General features: G+C 43.5%; 1 protein-coding gene across 7 annotated transcripts in view; it reads right to left on the bottom strand.

The window, feature by feature from the left end:
• Positions 1-6476: 6476 nt before the first annotated feature.
• Positions 6477-14019, bottom strand: part of LOC118223495 (RNA-binding motif, single-stranded-interacting protein 1-like) — a 53680-nt gene continuing 46137 nt past the window's right edge. For all 7 annotated transcript variants that reach the window (XM_035410111.1, XM_035410108.1, XM_035410109.1 and 4 more), the window contains exons 10-14: positions 13541-13591; positions 11772-11882; positions 11071-11151; positions 9867-9944; positions 6477-9691 (exon numbers count right to left, since the gene is read on the bottom strand). In XM_035410111.1, coding sequence (XP_035266002.1) covers positions 9873-9944; positions 11071-11151; positions 11772-11882; positions 13541-13591 — 315 coding nt within the window. In that variant the 3' untranslated portion in view covers positions 6477-9691; positions 9867-9872. The remainder of the gene's footprint in view (positions 9692-9866; positions 9945-11070; positions 11152-11771; positions 11883-13540; positions 13592-14019) is intronic.

The following is a 14019-nucleotide window of genomic DNA, read 5'->3' as shown; positions in this document are numbered from 1 at the left end:
GCGTGAGTGTGTGCCCTGCAATGGACCAGTGACCTGTCCAGGGTATATTCCTGCCTCTCGTCCAATGCATGCTGGGATAGGCTCCAGCACCCGCTGCGACCCTGACCAGGATAAGCGGGTTAGATAAAGGATGGATGGATTCTCCAGATCTGAATGCAGATAAATGTTTGTGGGGCTATTATGGAACAATGCCACAACAGCCTTTTTACTTCCATCAGGGAAGATTTGATTGGCTTGTGTCAAGCTAATAAAACCTGGTGGTGCCATATTCCTCCTGTAAAATTCCAGACGCTAGTCTCCATACCATGTCACATACATTGTACTGTGGACTATGTACTGGCTATACATAGTAGCCCGTTATAAGTGACATTATAATAAGTGACATTATATTGGTATGTCTATAGTATACTAAGTATAGTACAATCCACGGGAAAGTGAGCAAAGAATATGTAGGTTTTATGGGTAACAAACTTTTCTTTAGTACATTTTGACCAATGTACAGTGTGTTGTATAAGAATACAAGACCATGAAAATGCATGATGACAAAAATAGGCCATGCAGCCTATCTCAGGTAAGCATTTTGACCTGACCCAAATGTCATCCATTTTTGGTAAAGAGGCTGGGTAAAGAGTATGGGTGAAGAGATTAAGTTATACAAATGTAAAAATACATCTATATATACACCAGAATAAATGTAGATTCTGCTGTGGTGTATTTTAGCCAATTTCTACTACAGAAAAGGCGGGGAGCGTTTCAACTTATTATTAGTTATTATAACTAAGGAAAGAAATGTTATTACAATGAACTATATTGTGTGAAGACCATAGTTTGCACTGTCTGTGCAGTAAATTAAATAACATCATCGATGACAGTGTTAACAACTATGACCGATAATGCTAAATGTTTTGATAATCTGTCTCAGGACATTGTCTAAGAACACATATGTAGACTATGCATTTCAAATCTCTCAGTTCCAGTGAACATCTTGGTAATCCTGACAGGAATCATTACTAGAAAGGTACAGAAAGACAGCACATTTGTTTGCTACATAATATGGTGGCATAATAGACAGGGATAGTTTGTAAAGGATTTGTTGACTGTTCTGTTCTGATCACAATCATGAGTCAGTTCGTCTGAATGTCTACTGAGCAAAGGAATATAAGTTAATATTTAACATGACGGACAAATAAGTTTTGTGCAGAGCACAGTCTTCATATTTCAAGGAGTGGCAGTCTTTTAATGATTAACACCAAGAGAGAAAAGTATCTGTATCTGACTAGAACAGTCAAATACTGACAGAAAAATGTATGTCATGTAGCTACCTTCATAACAGGTCCAGGAATAAGACACAAGCATAACTGAGACTCACCCTTGGTGTTTTCTGTGTACACATTTCCACCATAGTATCTTCTCTACTGATTCCATTCTTATCTCTCGATTTAGGCCACAGTATACACAGTAACGAAAGTCATTTCAGAATGTCCCTGGCAGAATCAGTCAACAGTTCTACTAGTCTAAATTTGGTCGACTTTTTGTAAGAATAAAGATGTATAAGGGAAGAATATCAGATCATATACACATTGATTCTATGTTCCATGATGTTTATAAACCTTTTACAGACCTGGATTGGTCAATTTTGTATAAAAAAATAAAGCTTGCTGAAATTACATTCAAATACTGGCCTTTTCCCCAGAACACCTCACATGGAACACTTCAAATGAATTTGGCCAAATTTCATACGCTTGTTAAATGATATCTGTAAGCTAAACCAGTATTTTATTAATACGGGAGTGGATCCCTGATATGACACATTAATTAAACAGCAATGGTTCAACATTGAACTGCTGTACCTGGACTCATAAGAAAAGCCCAATATGACACAGAACTTCTAGTCTTTGTAATCTACCTGCTGGAAAAGATGAGAATTGCATTCTTATGAAAACACCATCTTATTTATATCAGCTAATCCTGCTTTGCTCCGGTCTTGGTTAACCACAAATCCCTAATGGCAAATCTGTATGTCGCACTAAAAACATGAAAGCACTATCTAATAAAGCAACATCTCAGCTGTAAAATGATATGCATGATGTTACAAGAGGTAGGGTCCCTGATTCTAAAAGTGCAAAGTGTTCATTGTTTAACTTTTCCCTCTGTCGGTTCATTTGGATGCATGCTAATGCTACATAGGTGACATGAGAGAGGGAAAGGGTCTGTGAATAGATATCGTGCTGTGATGGATTATCTGTTAACAGTGAAAAGTATCAAGCAAAGCAGCCTCCTTGACAAAGTACTTCTTGTGCCATTGTATCACTAAGGCCGCATTCCTTTGGCATGCACATGGTAACAAAAATGTATGCTTACCTAATGAAGCAAAGTAAAAGAGAAGGAGAGAGAAACTGATGGAGAAAGAACGAGACAGGAGCGGGGCAGAGACAGCAGAAAAGGGGTGAGAGAGTGGAGGGAGGGAGAGAGAGACAGAGTGTAGGAGAGAGAGACGGAGAGAGAGAGAGAGTAGGGAGAGAGGGAGAGAGAGAGAGACGGAGAGGGTGAATGGTGTGTGAAAGAGGCCTGTGGAGAACAGGGCTGGCAGACGCAGGTGGCGGATCTCAGACAGCTGCGGCACAGATCTCCTTCCCCGTCTCCTCCTCGCGGCTTCCTGTCAGGCAACGCCGCACCCCTTTATGTCCCGGGGAGCCCCATCTGCCGCTCGGGGACCTGCCTCCCGCCCGGCTCGCACACCCCCCCCCCCCCCCTCCCTGGACCCTGGCACACGCTCGCTACCGCGATAACCGGGACCGCCGAGGCTCCTGCTCCCGCTCCCACCGCTCGAACGCGCGGCTCTCTCTCACAGCGGCCGGGGGCCCCACGGGCCTGAGTCCAGCCCGGCTGGTACACCCTCCTCCTGGGGAAATGCACCCACTGACGCACCCACTGACCGGGAACGGTGCGCGCTGTCCTCCCCTATGAGCCGCCACTGTCAGCAGCGTGACCAGCGCGAACCCAGTCTCCTTCAAACCCGCAGAGCGTGCCCTTCTGCGACCTGACGAGCCAATCAAATCCAGGGGCTCAAAGCGGAAATTCCCTGCCAACAGGATCACACACGAATACATACACACACACACACACACACAGACACACACACCCATAAACACATCTACGCACACACACACACTAACACAAATACACACACACACACACACCCATAAACACATCTACGCGCACACACACACGCATACACTGCCTGGCCACCTTCACCGACATGCGAGTAGTGTGCGAAAGCTCATTTGAAACCAAACTAATTTCATTCGGAGAAAGCAAACCAAGTTTCACATTCACAACCCGCGAATCCCAAAAGGTAGCATGTTGTTGGACAGAACTCACCTCCAGAGGGCTTCTCTGATACCATGCTGTCCCAGCTGAAGTGTCCAGGTCTGGCTTCGGGGTGGGGGGAAACGGGGAGAAGCATGGGACTCCGCTGCGGCCCTTCAACAAAGTAACTGTAAACCAAAAGTAGCGGACTGCCTTACAGAGTATGACACACTTTCTCTCCCCCTGCGCATGGTGGAGGGCAGAGGGAGGCTTACTCCGGCCCTGAATGATCGCAGCAACTGCTGGACTGATGCATAGGAATACCATCCGTTCATTAGCGGGGGATTTTAGGATAAATTTAGATTGACGGGCCGAGTGTGTAAGTGTTCGCAGATGACACACGGAAAAGTTATGCCCGAAGCAGCTTTTTTTTCTCCCGCCCTCTCTCTATGGGAGCAAGAAGCGAAACTAACTCGGACAAAAATGCCTGTGTGCACATTTGTACTGTTTTGTGGGCTGCCGGTGGGCAAAATGACCAAATCAGGACATTTGTTTTCGGTTCAGTGAAGGGCCCACAGACACTCATGACATTGGGAGCTGTGTTTCCTTCTCCTTAACAGAATGACTGGAATGTGAAAGAGATGCAATCTGGGCACAGCACTACCTGAGATAATTAAGACTGGCATGTTCACCGGATGTGCTCATAAGACTAATAAACCTGATGTGATAGTTATATGGGCATAACAGTAGTCTGAGTGCGGCCACACGTGGTTTGACGGAGTTCTTGTGTCTTTTATCAAAGTTGTCTGAGAGACATGGAGAATAAAGAACACTCACAGCCTTTCTCTAAAAATTGATCAATAGTTTGCTGTAATTTTATTGGAGACAAATATGGAGTTGAAAACTGGACTATACTAATGAATAAATGACCCACAAATATATAGATGATGCAAGATTTGATAATTTTTTTTAAATTACATATTAAAATACAAGTTACTCCTTTATTTTGTTGATTTGCTCATACTTTTGCTTAGAAGAGGGCTAATTGCTACTTCAAAACACTTAATTTTTTAAAATTTATGTCAAGTGCCTTACAAAAAGAACCCAATGGAGTAGATTTTAGACCAATGATCTTCTAAATGCTGCTTTGTAAATATTCGATGTCCAACCAAATGCTTTCCCCGGGTTTTGTCTCACAGAGCCTCCCCATGCATTGTTTAACCAGCTGTCAGTGACACCACATTGCTTAAATTACAATTACAATAACACACAATCTCTTTGTCCTTACTGCATGCAACTCCCCGGACAGTCACCAGACCAACAGCTGTCCAGATATAGGAAATATGAGAGACTGGCCATTCAGTACAGTGGAACAGATCCTGCATCCTACTCTGCATCAAATACACACTTCATAAGTCATATACAATGTCCTTATGCTTTAATCTAAATATAAATATTATAAACCACAATATGATATGTGTAATCTTTGTGCGTGATATCATACTGTAAGAGTCAATGGAACTGAATACCGCGATACTGAAGTGTGACTGAAAGTAAAATAAACTGTAACGGATAAGGGGCCTGTGACGTCCGACGCAGCAGATGCGTGCACATGTACGGTGCTACAAAGCGGCGGGATGAAACCGAATCCCCGGTTACCCCGGCCCCTGTTGTGGCGCGGCACATGCCTTCTCAGCTGTGGCGGGTTACCGCGAGGGCCGGCGGGGTCCCCCTTTGAGAGAGAGAGAGAGAGAGAGAGAGAGACGCCCGGCGGAGCGCCCTCGCGGGAATCGCCTGGAATCCTCGTCCGGTCCGAGGAAACAGCCGCCGGTAATCTCGGCCTCCGGCCTCGGCGAGCCGACCGCCGCGGTGGAGATACTGCGCGCGGTGCCTCGCAGTCTATGGCATTATCTCATTTAAGGCCTTTCGGCTTTGAGAGGGCTCAACGGGGGCTGAGGTTACAAAGGCTTTATTGATGAAGGCTCTATTGATAGAGACAGAAGCAGCCCTCCTTTGTTCGGTTTAATCGAGAGAGGCCGTGCATGGCCGTGCCAGTTTCAGGCAGTAAGACCTCTGGAGGGAGGCTGAAACGCTGTACAAAATCTAATATTCAGTGTATAAGAGTGCTTCGCTCAGATCTCAACTCAAAATGACAAGGATTTTCACTAAAAGTAACATCTTTTACCATTTCTATATATGCCCACCCATTTTCAGCTCTTTGTTGTATCAAATGGGATCTTTTTATTGGACAGTTTCAGGTTAAAGACATGTTTCTGTGCTGAGAAAATAAAATATGAATAAAGGAAATCCTTACAAACCTTTGAGATGTTATTCATGTTCTGATGTTAAACAAAATGAAATTTATCTGCAACTGGACCATGGATACAATGATCATATATTTTCCAACCAAGGGAAAACGGCAATGCCACAAAAAACAGCATTTGGTGCCAGTAGTGGCGGACAGCAGGCCCTACTGGTAAAGCGAGGTAATTACAGTTTCACAGAGAGTTTGAGTATGTTTTATGAAAGCTTAAAGAAAACACTCTGTCTGCAGAATTTCATCACATACGAAAGAAGAAAATACAGCTGGCTCAGCTCCCAGGTACAGTTTATCCCGAATGCACCGGAGCAGCCCATCACGTTTAACACAATAAACAGCAATTTGAGAGAAAGTGGAAAATGGCTGGACTGGAATTTTCCTCAGTCTTTCACTCCTCCTCCTAGTACCCTCTGCATCTCCCTCCTCCCTCCCTCCTCCCTCCCTCCCTCCCCTCCTCCCCTCCCTCCCCTCCCTGCCTGTCCAGCCAGTCTGCGTGGGCTCAGCAGTATCTCAGCTGTTCTCCGTGCAGCGCTGGGCGCCATGGGAACCCGTGACACGACTCCAAGCTGTTTTTCCGCGCGCGGGGAGGCCGGGCGCGGCCATGTTCCCGCCGACTCCACCGTGAAATCCGCGCTCCGCTGCCAGCGTCTGGGCCGAAGCGCAGGGAAACGCCTCGAGCTGCGAGGAGCCACCGCGGATAAAGGGAGCTGGAAAAACAGCATCCTCGCCACACACACGCGCACACACACACACTCACATACAAACACGCACACACACACACACACACACACACACACACATACACACACACACACTGCCCCGAGACAGAATTCACCCAGCTTCCAGGTCTGATTGACGTTTTTATTCAAAAGCTTTTTTTTTTTCTCAAGAAATTAACAGAAAACAAAAGAGAAGTAACAACCAATGGAAAATTTACAGTTCAAAACAAAATTTTTTTTTTTTTTTGGATTTAACAAACATGAAAAGGAGAGCTGCTGGGTGGCTCGTTCGGTTAAGGCACCCCGCTGTGGTACATGGGTGAGCCCAACGGCCTCTGATCGAATTTGGACAAATTGCGAGGGCGAACTGGGGCCGGCAGCTCCATAGAGCGATGCTCAGTTGGTAAATGCATTCCCCAGGGTACGGGAGAACGTTCAGGGGTCTGCGTTCCATCGCTATCTAGCGACCTCTGCTGGTCGATCAGGCACCTGCGGACTGCATTTTAAAGCCGCACATGAAAGGTCTTCCTCCGACTCCACTCTACGAGAGTAGCAGTGGACTGCAGCGTGAAAAGAAACAGAATAGCGACAGCGCGTTTCGTCGGAGAACCGCGATCGTCTACGCTCGGCAGTGGGTCGGGACGTAGCTGCGGCTGCAGACAGTTAGGCATTCCTAAATTAGGGTGGGAATTGGACATGCTCAGCTCCACGTCGGGTGCCAGTTTTATTATTTTTTTAAATGAAAAGTAAAAAACACACAAAAAGACAAAAATACAGAGGAGGGTTTCCTGTAACCGGACATACAAGTTACCACTGGCATCTCTGTGGCACTGTAAAACTAAATTAAAAGAAATGAACTCTAGCAATCATTTTAGATATCTCTAAGAATTTTTTTCATTTATTAATTTCTTTAAACAGTCTGTACAAAAGGTCTTTCTCCATAAATTACTTTTTTTAATATAACTTATTTGATGTTTTGTACGTGATGGTTGATTCCAATGAGCGTTCCTTTTTCGGTATGCTGTACTTTAAGGACTCTTGATCCAGGTGGAGTATGGCACTTTTTTTCAGATGTCACAAGCAGCACAACCTCTATGCGTTCTATAGTACTGTACTATGTTTCAGTCTTAGGCAAACCGGATATAGAAATCCCAAGCATGGTCGTGATGGAAACTGCGCAGGAAGAGGCTTCCACAGGCATTGCTGGACCCTGTCCTGAGGAGCACAGATCCATTAAACACCAAAATGTTCACATTCGTACTCTTTTCTGATGGACTTCAATCGGCTAGTCTTTGTGACCACAGCAGCAAATCTTCTTCTCTTTTGAAACTATGAAACTGAATGTGTGGACACAGATAAAATACGCTCAACGCATAATGTTTTGTAATAATGATAATATCTGACGTCGTAAAAAGATGTCTTTTCTATTTTTAAAAAAAATTTAAAAAATAAACTGAAAATAACCGTATACTGCCAGCTCCTGAGCTTGGCTTTTGGTCTGGAAGGGCGGGCTGGACCCGCTAACCCGGCCCAACTTAAAGGAAAAAGAAAACTCTGAGGTAGATAACTGGTCAGTCCGACAACCAGGTCAAAACACAGTCTTTTGGAAGACAACTTAATTTATAAAGCCTTTCTATCTACTGTGATTAAAAAAGAATAAAGCTTTCATTATAATATCTCATCTGCGATACAATGGAAAAGCAGATTACGGAGTTAAATCATTTCATAGTTTCAAACTGCCTTATTTCCTGGTTTTTTTTTTTTTTTCTTATTGCATTTCTTCTTCTTTTTGTAGTGATGAAATCAGCCGGCGTAGCACACGCGAGATCCAGATCTTCCTTCACACTTGTTGGTATCAATACATTAATAAATTCATATGTTATTAGGTCTATTAGGTCTAGACAAAAAACTGAATGCAAACATACAAAAAAGGCACATTATCCAAACCGCACTCTCGTCTGGCAAAAAAACTAAACTAAACAAAACAAAACAAAACAAACAAAAAACATTTGTTACACATACTGCAAGAGAGAGAGAAACATTAAACAATTTCCAAAATGTACTAGCTCATCAGATCTTTGGTGAAGTAAACTTTTTTGAAAGTGCCAAGGTTTTTTTTTCCTATGAAATAGCTAGTTTCATTTAAAGTTGTTTATTCACTGCTCAGGTTTTGTTAATACTCTCTTATTTTGCCACAGCTATTTTGGAAGGCAAGTTTTGTTTGCTAGTTTTTGCACAATCATAAATCTGAGCTTGTTTACCGTATTTCGACTGAAAAGCAAAAATATTCTTAAAAATAAACTCCTGCCAATTCCTGGCAGTTTGCACTCCCTCCAAACCCACTGGTCAAGCCAGGCCTGTCCCTTCCCTTCCCCAATCCAAATAAATTCATCCTTCACTAAAACTACTGCATTTAGTTAGCTGAGAAAGTTAGCTAAAAGGCAACAATTAAAAAGTGATCATTGGGCCGAATTTCTACAACACTCACACAACCAGAAGGAAGTTAGGTCATCCAGGTACAAAACCATTACAGCCCATTAAAACGGATCAGATTCAGGAAGTATCTCACTCAAAGCATGTTGTCTACTCTAGTTTAAAGTTCTACATCGATTACTATTCAGCAAAGATCAGGAAGGTGGGGAAAAAATCTAAACTCCTAAAAAAAATCTAAACTCCTAGACAGAATTTTAATTAGCTATACCCTAAAAGCCCTAACTAGCTGATTTACAAGGCAATTATTTGACAATTTTTGCTCCGCCTAGTCTTAAAGGTTGCCTAAACAGCCACTGTATAAAAGAATTTAAGGCAAATTGAATGGTAAGACATATCTATACTAAAGACAATGTTTTTTTTGTTTTTTTTTTACAAGAATTGACAGGTAACACTTCACCAGAATAACACAAAGACACTCACACAGCAAGCACAAAATATCATTTTTCAAGATGTCTGGCTAATAAACTTCAGAGGGGAAAGTACAAAGCAAAAGTAGAAAAAAAAATCATTAAAATCATACAAAACATTAACAAAAGACCTCTTTACTGTCATGAGTATTACGTCACGTCACGCAATCCTTGGTGTTCTCGTGTCCTTGTGACAATCCTTGATTTAAAAAAAATTAAACGGTCTTTCCTTATTAAAATAAAATGTTCTCCTTTTTTTCAAGAGAAGCAATATCCTTTGACAAAATTCTGCATTTATTTGCACCTCACAGAAGTTATACCAAAATAGTTTTGGTTGAATTTATTATCGACAAGAACCTGTGCAAAATGTTGTTAAATCCGTATGGTGTGGCCTGACGGAGGCAGCCATGATGGTCTCACCTGTCCCAGCACTCACAGAACACCTGCAGGAGGGAACACACAAATTTATTTTTATTTATTCAAAATGCTTTTATTTACAAAAGTAAAGCAGTTTAATGTGAAGGATTTATCAACTGGCACGAGTATGTATGCAAGCCATTTTCGCTTAAATGGCGGCTTTTTTCAATAAAATGACTAGGAAATGAGAGAGGGCCTTGCCTTGTACTACTTGGTTTGTGGATAGCTGTAAGGAGAATGATCGCTAGAAGATTCCACTGGTTGCTGTCCACCGCTTTCCTGAGGGAGATGCATTAAATTAGGGATGTAAACGAGTATCCGAACATTTCACACGCTCATTTAAAATGTAAAGCTCGGGTAATGTGAAGGAATAACAAGTATTTTATTCATTTCCATAAAATTCTTTCTTCCCGGGGAGACTGTGTGGTGCAGTCGACAGGGCTGCAGACTCTCAAACAATGCACAAATCCCCCGTGTGGCCGCACATGTAATTGCATGCCATGGCACTTCCTGTACTGTGATACCTTCTCTATCTGTAACCCTCTCCGCTTTCCCTCTGTCTGAATAAAATGGAAAATACATAAAAAAGGTGAACTATCTACTCTCTGTTCATAACAAAAAAGTCTTAATCCCACATAATCTTTTATCTTGTATTATATTTAGCCTGAAACGCACTAAAAATATGTATGTACAATGTACAACAAGAGGGTGACGTTAGACTGATCTGAGGTTGACAAATTAATGTATGAAAATTCAGGCTATTAAATGGAAATGGTTAGATTAGCCTACCTGCTAGACAAAATAATGCAAAATTGTAGCACATGGTGGAATCATTTCAAGCAAACCAGCAGTGAGAATGTGCAAATTGTGTGGTACAGTACTGGAATAACTAGCATGTAGAGGTACTAAAGTTCTGACGTAGACACCATAAAGCCTCAGCAATGCTACAGTGCCTACGCCTCTTATTGTCCTGAAATTTCAAGCCATTTAATGTTAACAATACCCTGAATTAACAAATCTTTACTTTTACCTTAAAATGTGATTATGCTGCTTTTTTATTGCCTTAGGTTTCATTAAGACTTCATGATCTGAAGATTAGCTGACTGTGTAGAACATGAGTATTCATTTACAAAATTATGTCATTGACATTCCTTCATGAAATGCAAAATCATCAAAATTCTTTACAAAACGTGTGACATTGACAGGTTCTTCCTATTACTACTTCATTAAGAAACTGTTAAATTTCTTAACCTAGCTAGACCATTCAACAGTGCGAGACCGCTACGTTAATACAATACTATTTGCTCGGTCTTCAACCAGGACTGTAAACCAGTGTAGCTGCTGAAGAGGGAAAGAGCACGCATTCTCTAAAACGAGTCTAAAAAACATTAACGGAATGACAAACCTCCACGGGGACAGCTGCGGTCTGCATGTGGGCATACTGAGGAATATAGGCTGCTTGCATAGCTGTATTGGCAGGCATAAACTACAAGACAAAAGAATAAAGTCATTCCTCTGAATGTTAAAATAATACCTCAATGGCTGAGAGTACTCACAACAATTAATCCATTTGTTGTTGTCCATTAAATGCAGCGTTATTTACCCAATCAAATAACAAAGATGAGTGGAGCAATCAACCAAACAAAAAGGGTTAAAGATACTGTTAAAAATATAAAGTATAATATTTTGTTAAAAACAATGTTGAAGTGATTATATTGTCATGTGTATCCTGTTCTTTTGTTATCTGTAAAACAGCAATGCATTTCATAACTAATGATCAAGGATGTTCTGTTACCCACCCATGTCCTAGTTCTAGCAGTTATCAAAAAGCATACTCCAAGGGTCATGTGGCCCATTGAATAAATTAGGCATATTAGCTCATCTGTTAAATATGAGGCTATTTTAATGTAAACAATGAGATTTTCAAAGCATTCTGTAAACCCTGCCTGTAAATTTTGTTTATCATGAATATTTTCCCTTTTCGTAAACTAGCATGTCTGTTCCTACACTCACAGCACGTGACTGGGACTTGTGTCCCACTTTCTAATGAAATGCAGTGTACTCCACAGCCATGACTCCGCCCCTTCCTGTTGGGACAGCCCTCACCGTTCCTGTGGTGCCCAGGGAGAGATGACTCATCTGCTGGTTGAGAGGAGCCATCATGGACGAGTGCTGCAGTGACATGGTGTGGTCCATAGAGGGCGACAACACTGCTCCCTGAGAGAAAAAATGGTGCATTATCTTTCTCCTCAACACAGAGGTCAGACTCCCTCAGAAAAGAGAAAGGTTCTCCGTTCGCTACAGCCAAACAATTATCCTTTCAAAATAAACATGGCTGGAGCAGGGAAACCAGAAAGACCTCAACGGGAGTTCTGAAATCATGTTCCTCAGGAAACAGGGACAGACTACAACTACAACTACAGGCATTTAACCATCAGCTATTCAATGAAAACATATATACACTGTATGGCAAAAACACTGCATGGGAAAGGTAGTCTATGCAGACCATCTAAACTGCATTCATTTCTCTGTAGAAAAATGGAAATTTGAACAGCACAGGTCCGCTTTGTTTTGGAATGAATAAATCTATACGCATAATGATTTCCATTTAAAGTCAAATAACATTACAGGCATTTAGCAGATGCTCTTATCCAGAGCGACTTACAAAACCTTTTACATAGCATTTACATTGCATCCATTTATACAGCCGGATGTATACTGAAGCAATGCAGGTTAAGTACCTGGCTCAAAAACAGCAAGGTATCCTACCAGGGAATCGAACCTGTGACCTTTAGCTTACGAGACCCTTTCCTTACCAATTATACTACACTGCTGCACCCATAAATAATAAACTCCCAGGTAAACATGGGTGCCAGCATTCGTGCCCACGTTACGAAAGGCTGCCCGACTGCAGTAACCTGCCGGGTGAAATCGAACACCTGCACGCAGTGCCAACCCTGCGGGCTCTTTCACGTGGAAAGGACGGAGCGGGCGTCCGCTTAGACGTTTTTCGGGAATTCCCGGGCGCTCGGGGGCGTTTTCCACGCCCCCGTGATGAGGTGCAGACGTGAGTAATACGACGAGGGGGGGAGGGGGAAGGGGGGGGGGGGAGGGGCACTTTTCGGGAAAAAGCCCCGGCGCTTCGGTGTCTGTTGACGGAGCAGCGCGTGAGTAATCCTGAAAGGCCCGCTTCCTGGAAAAGAGGCCTGCTCTGGGGCCCACCTTCGCCTCTCCACCGGGGAACCTTCACCCAGATAAAATAAACCTCTCTGCCTGGCACCCATCACAGACGCCATTTAAACTGCCACTGTTTACTCAGCAGGGAGCCAATCCGGGGGCACCGAATCTTTGGGGGGGGGGGGTTAGGAGAATTCCGAGGGCCCTGACTGACAGGGGCCTCAAAAAATTGCGGTGTAATTACACAGGAATGGGGGCGACCTGGGGTGGTGGGGCCCCAATGCGAGATCTTTCCATGGGGCCCAAAATCCCTGGAGGCGCTCCTCAGCCTATCACAGCTGGACAGGCAGAGGAGTAGAAAGGGGTAGAAGAGCGGGAAGCAGGGAAGAGGGGTGGAGGGGGAATCTAGAAGAGAAGAAGAGGAAAGCAGAGAGAAGGGAAGCTACAGAAAGTGGAGAGTCGGGGGGGGGGGAGTGGGGATGAGCGGATTGAATGAAATGGACAGAGGGAGAGGAGATGAGAGGACAAGTATAGAAAGCGGAGCAGGGTGAAGAAAGAGGGAGATGAGGTAAAAAGAGCAGAGAGGAGGAGAGGAGGGCACTGGAAAAGAGGAAACAGATGGGAGTGGTGAAGACAGGATCGGAATGCGGAGAGGACAGAACCAGACAGAAAGGAGAGGCAGCAGGATATTAGCTTACCGGGTGCTGCATGATGTAGGGCTGGTGGGTAACCCAGGAGGGATTCTGTACCTGGAACACACACACACAGAAACACAGACACAGACACAGACACAGACACAGAAACACACACACAGACACACACACACATACGCACGCACACACACAGACACAGACACACACACACGCATGCACGCACGCACACATGCACGCACGCACACACACACACACAGACACACACACACACACACACACACACACACAGTGGTAAACACGCTGGCACATGGCAAGTCCTGCTTCTGGAGAGTGGCATGTCATCTCATTAGATTAAATGGATCCCGCTGGCTCTGGCTTGCATTGCCATTTGGGCAAAGCTTTAAATCCCAGATTCAAGCACAGTTTACTGCTCTTTATCCCACTGTCACTGACAGAGGCGTGCCCCACATACTTATCAACCTGCGATACTTCCCAAAATGACTCCAGCACAGTTCAGCTGGACC

Source organism: Anguilla anguilla, chromosome 3 (assembly GCF_013347855.1).
Source record: "Anguilla anguilla isolate fAngAng1 chromosome 3, fAngAng1.pri, whole genome shotgun sequence".
NCBI lineage: Eukaryota > Metazoa > Chordata > Actinopteri > Anguilliformes > Anguillidae > Anguilla > Anguilla anguilla.
This window is presented reverse-complemented; position numbering and strand designations above follow the sequence as displayed.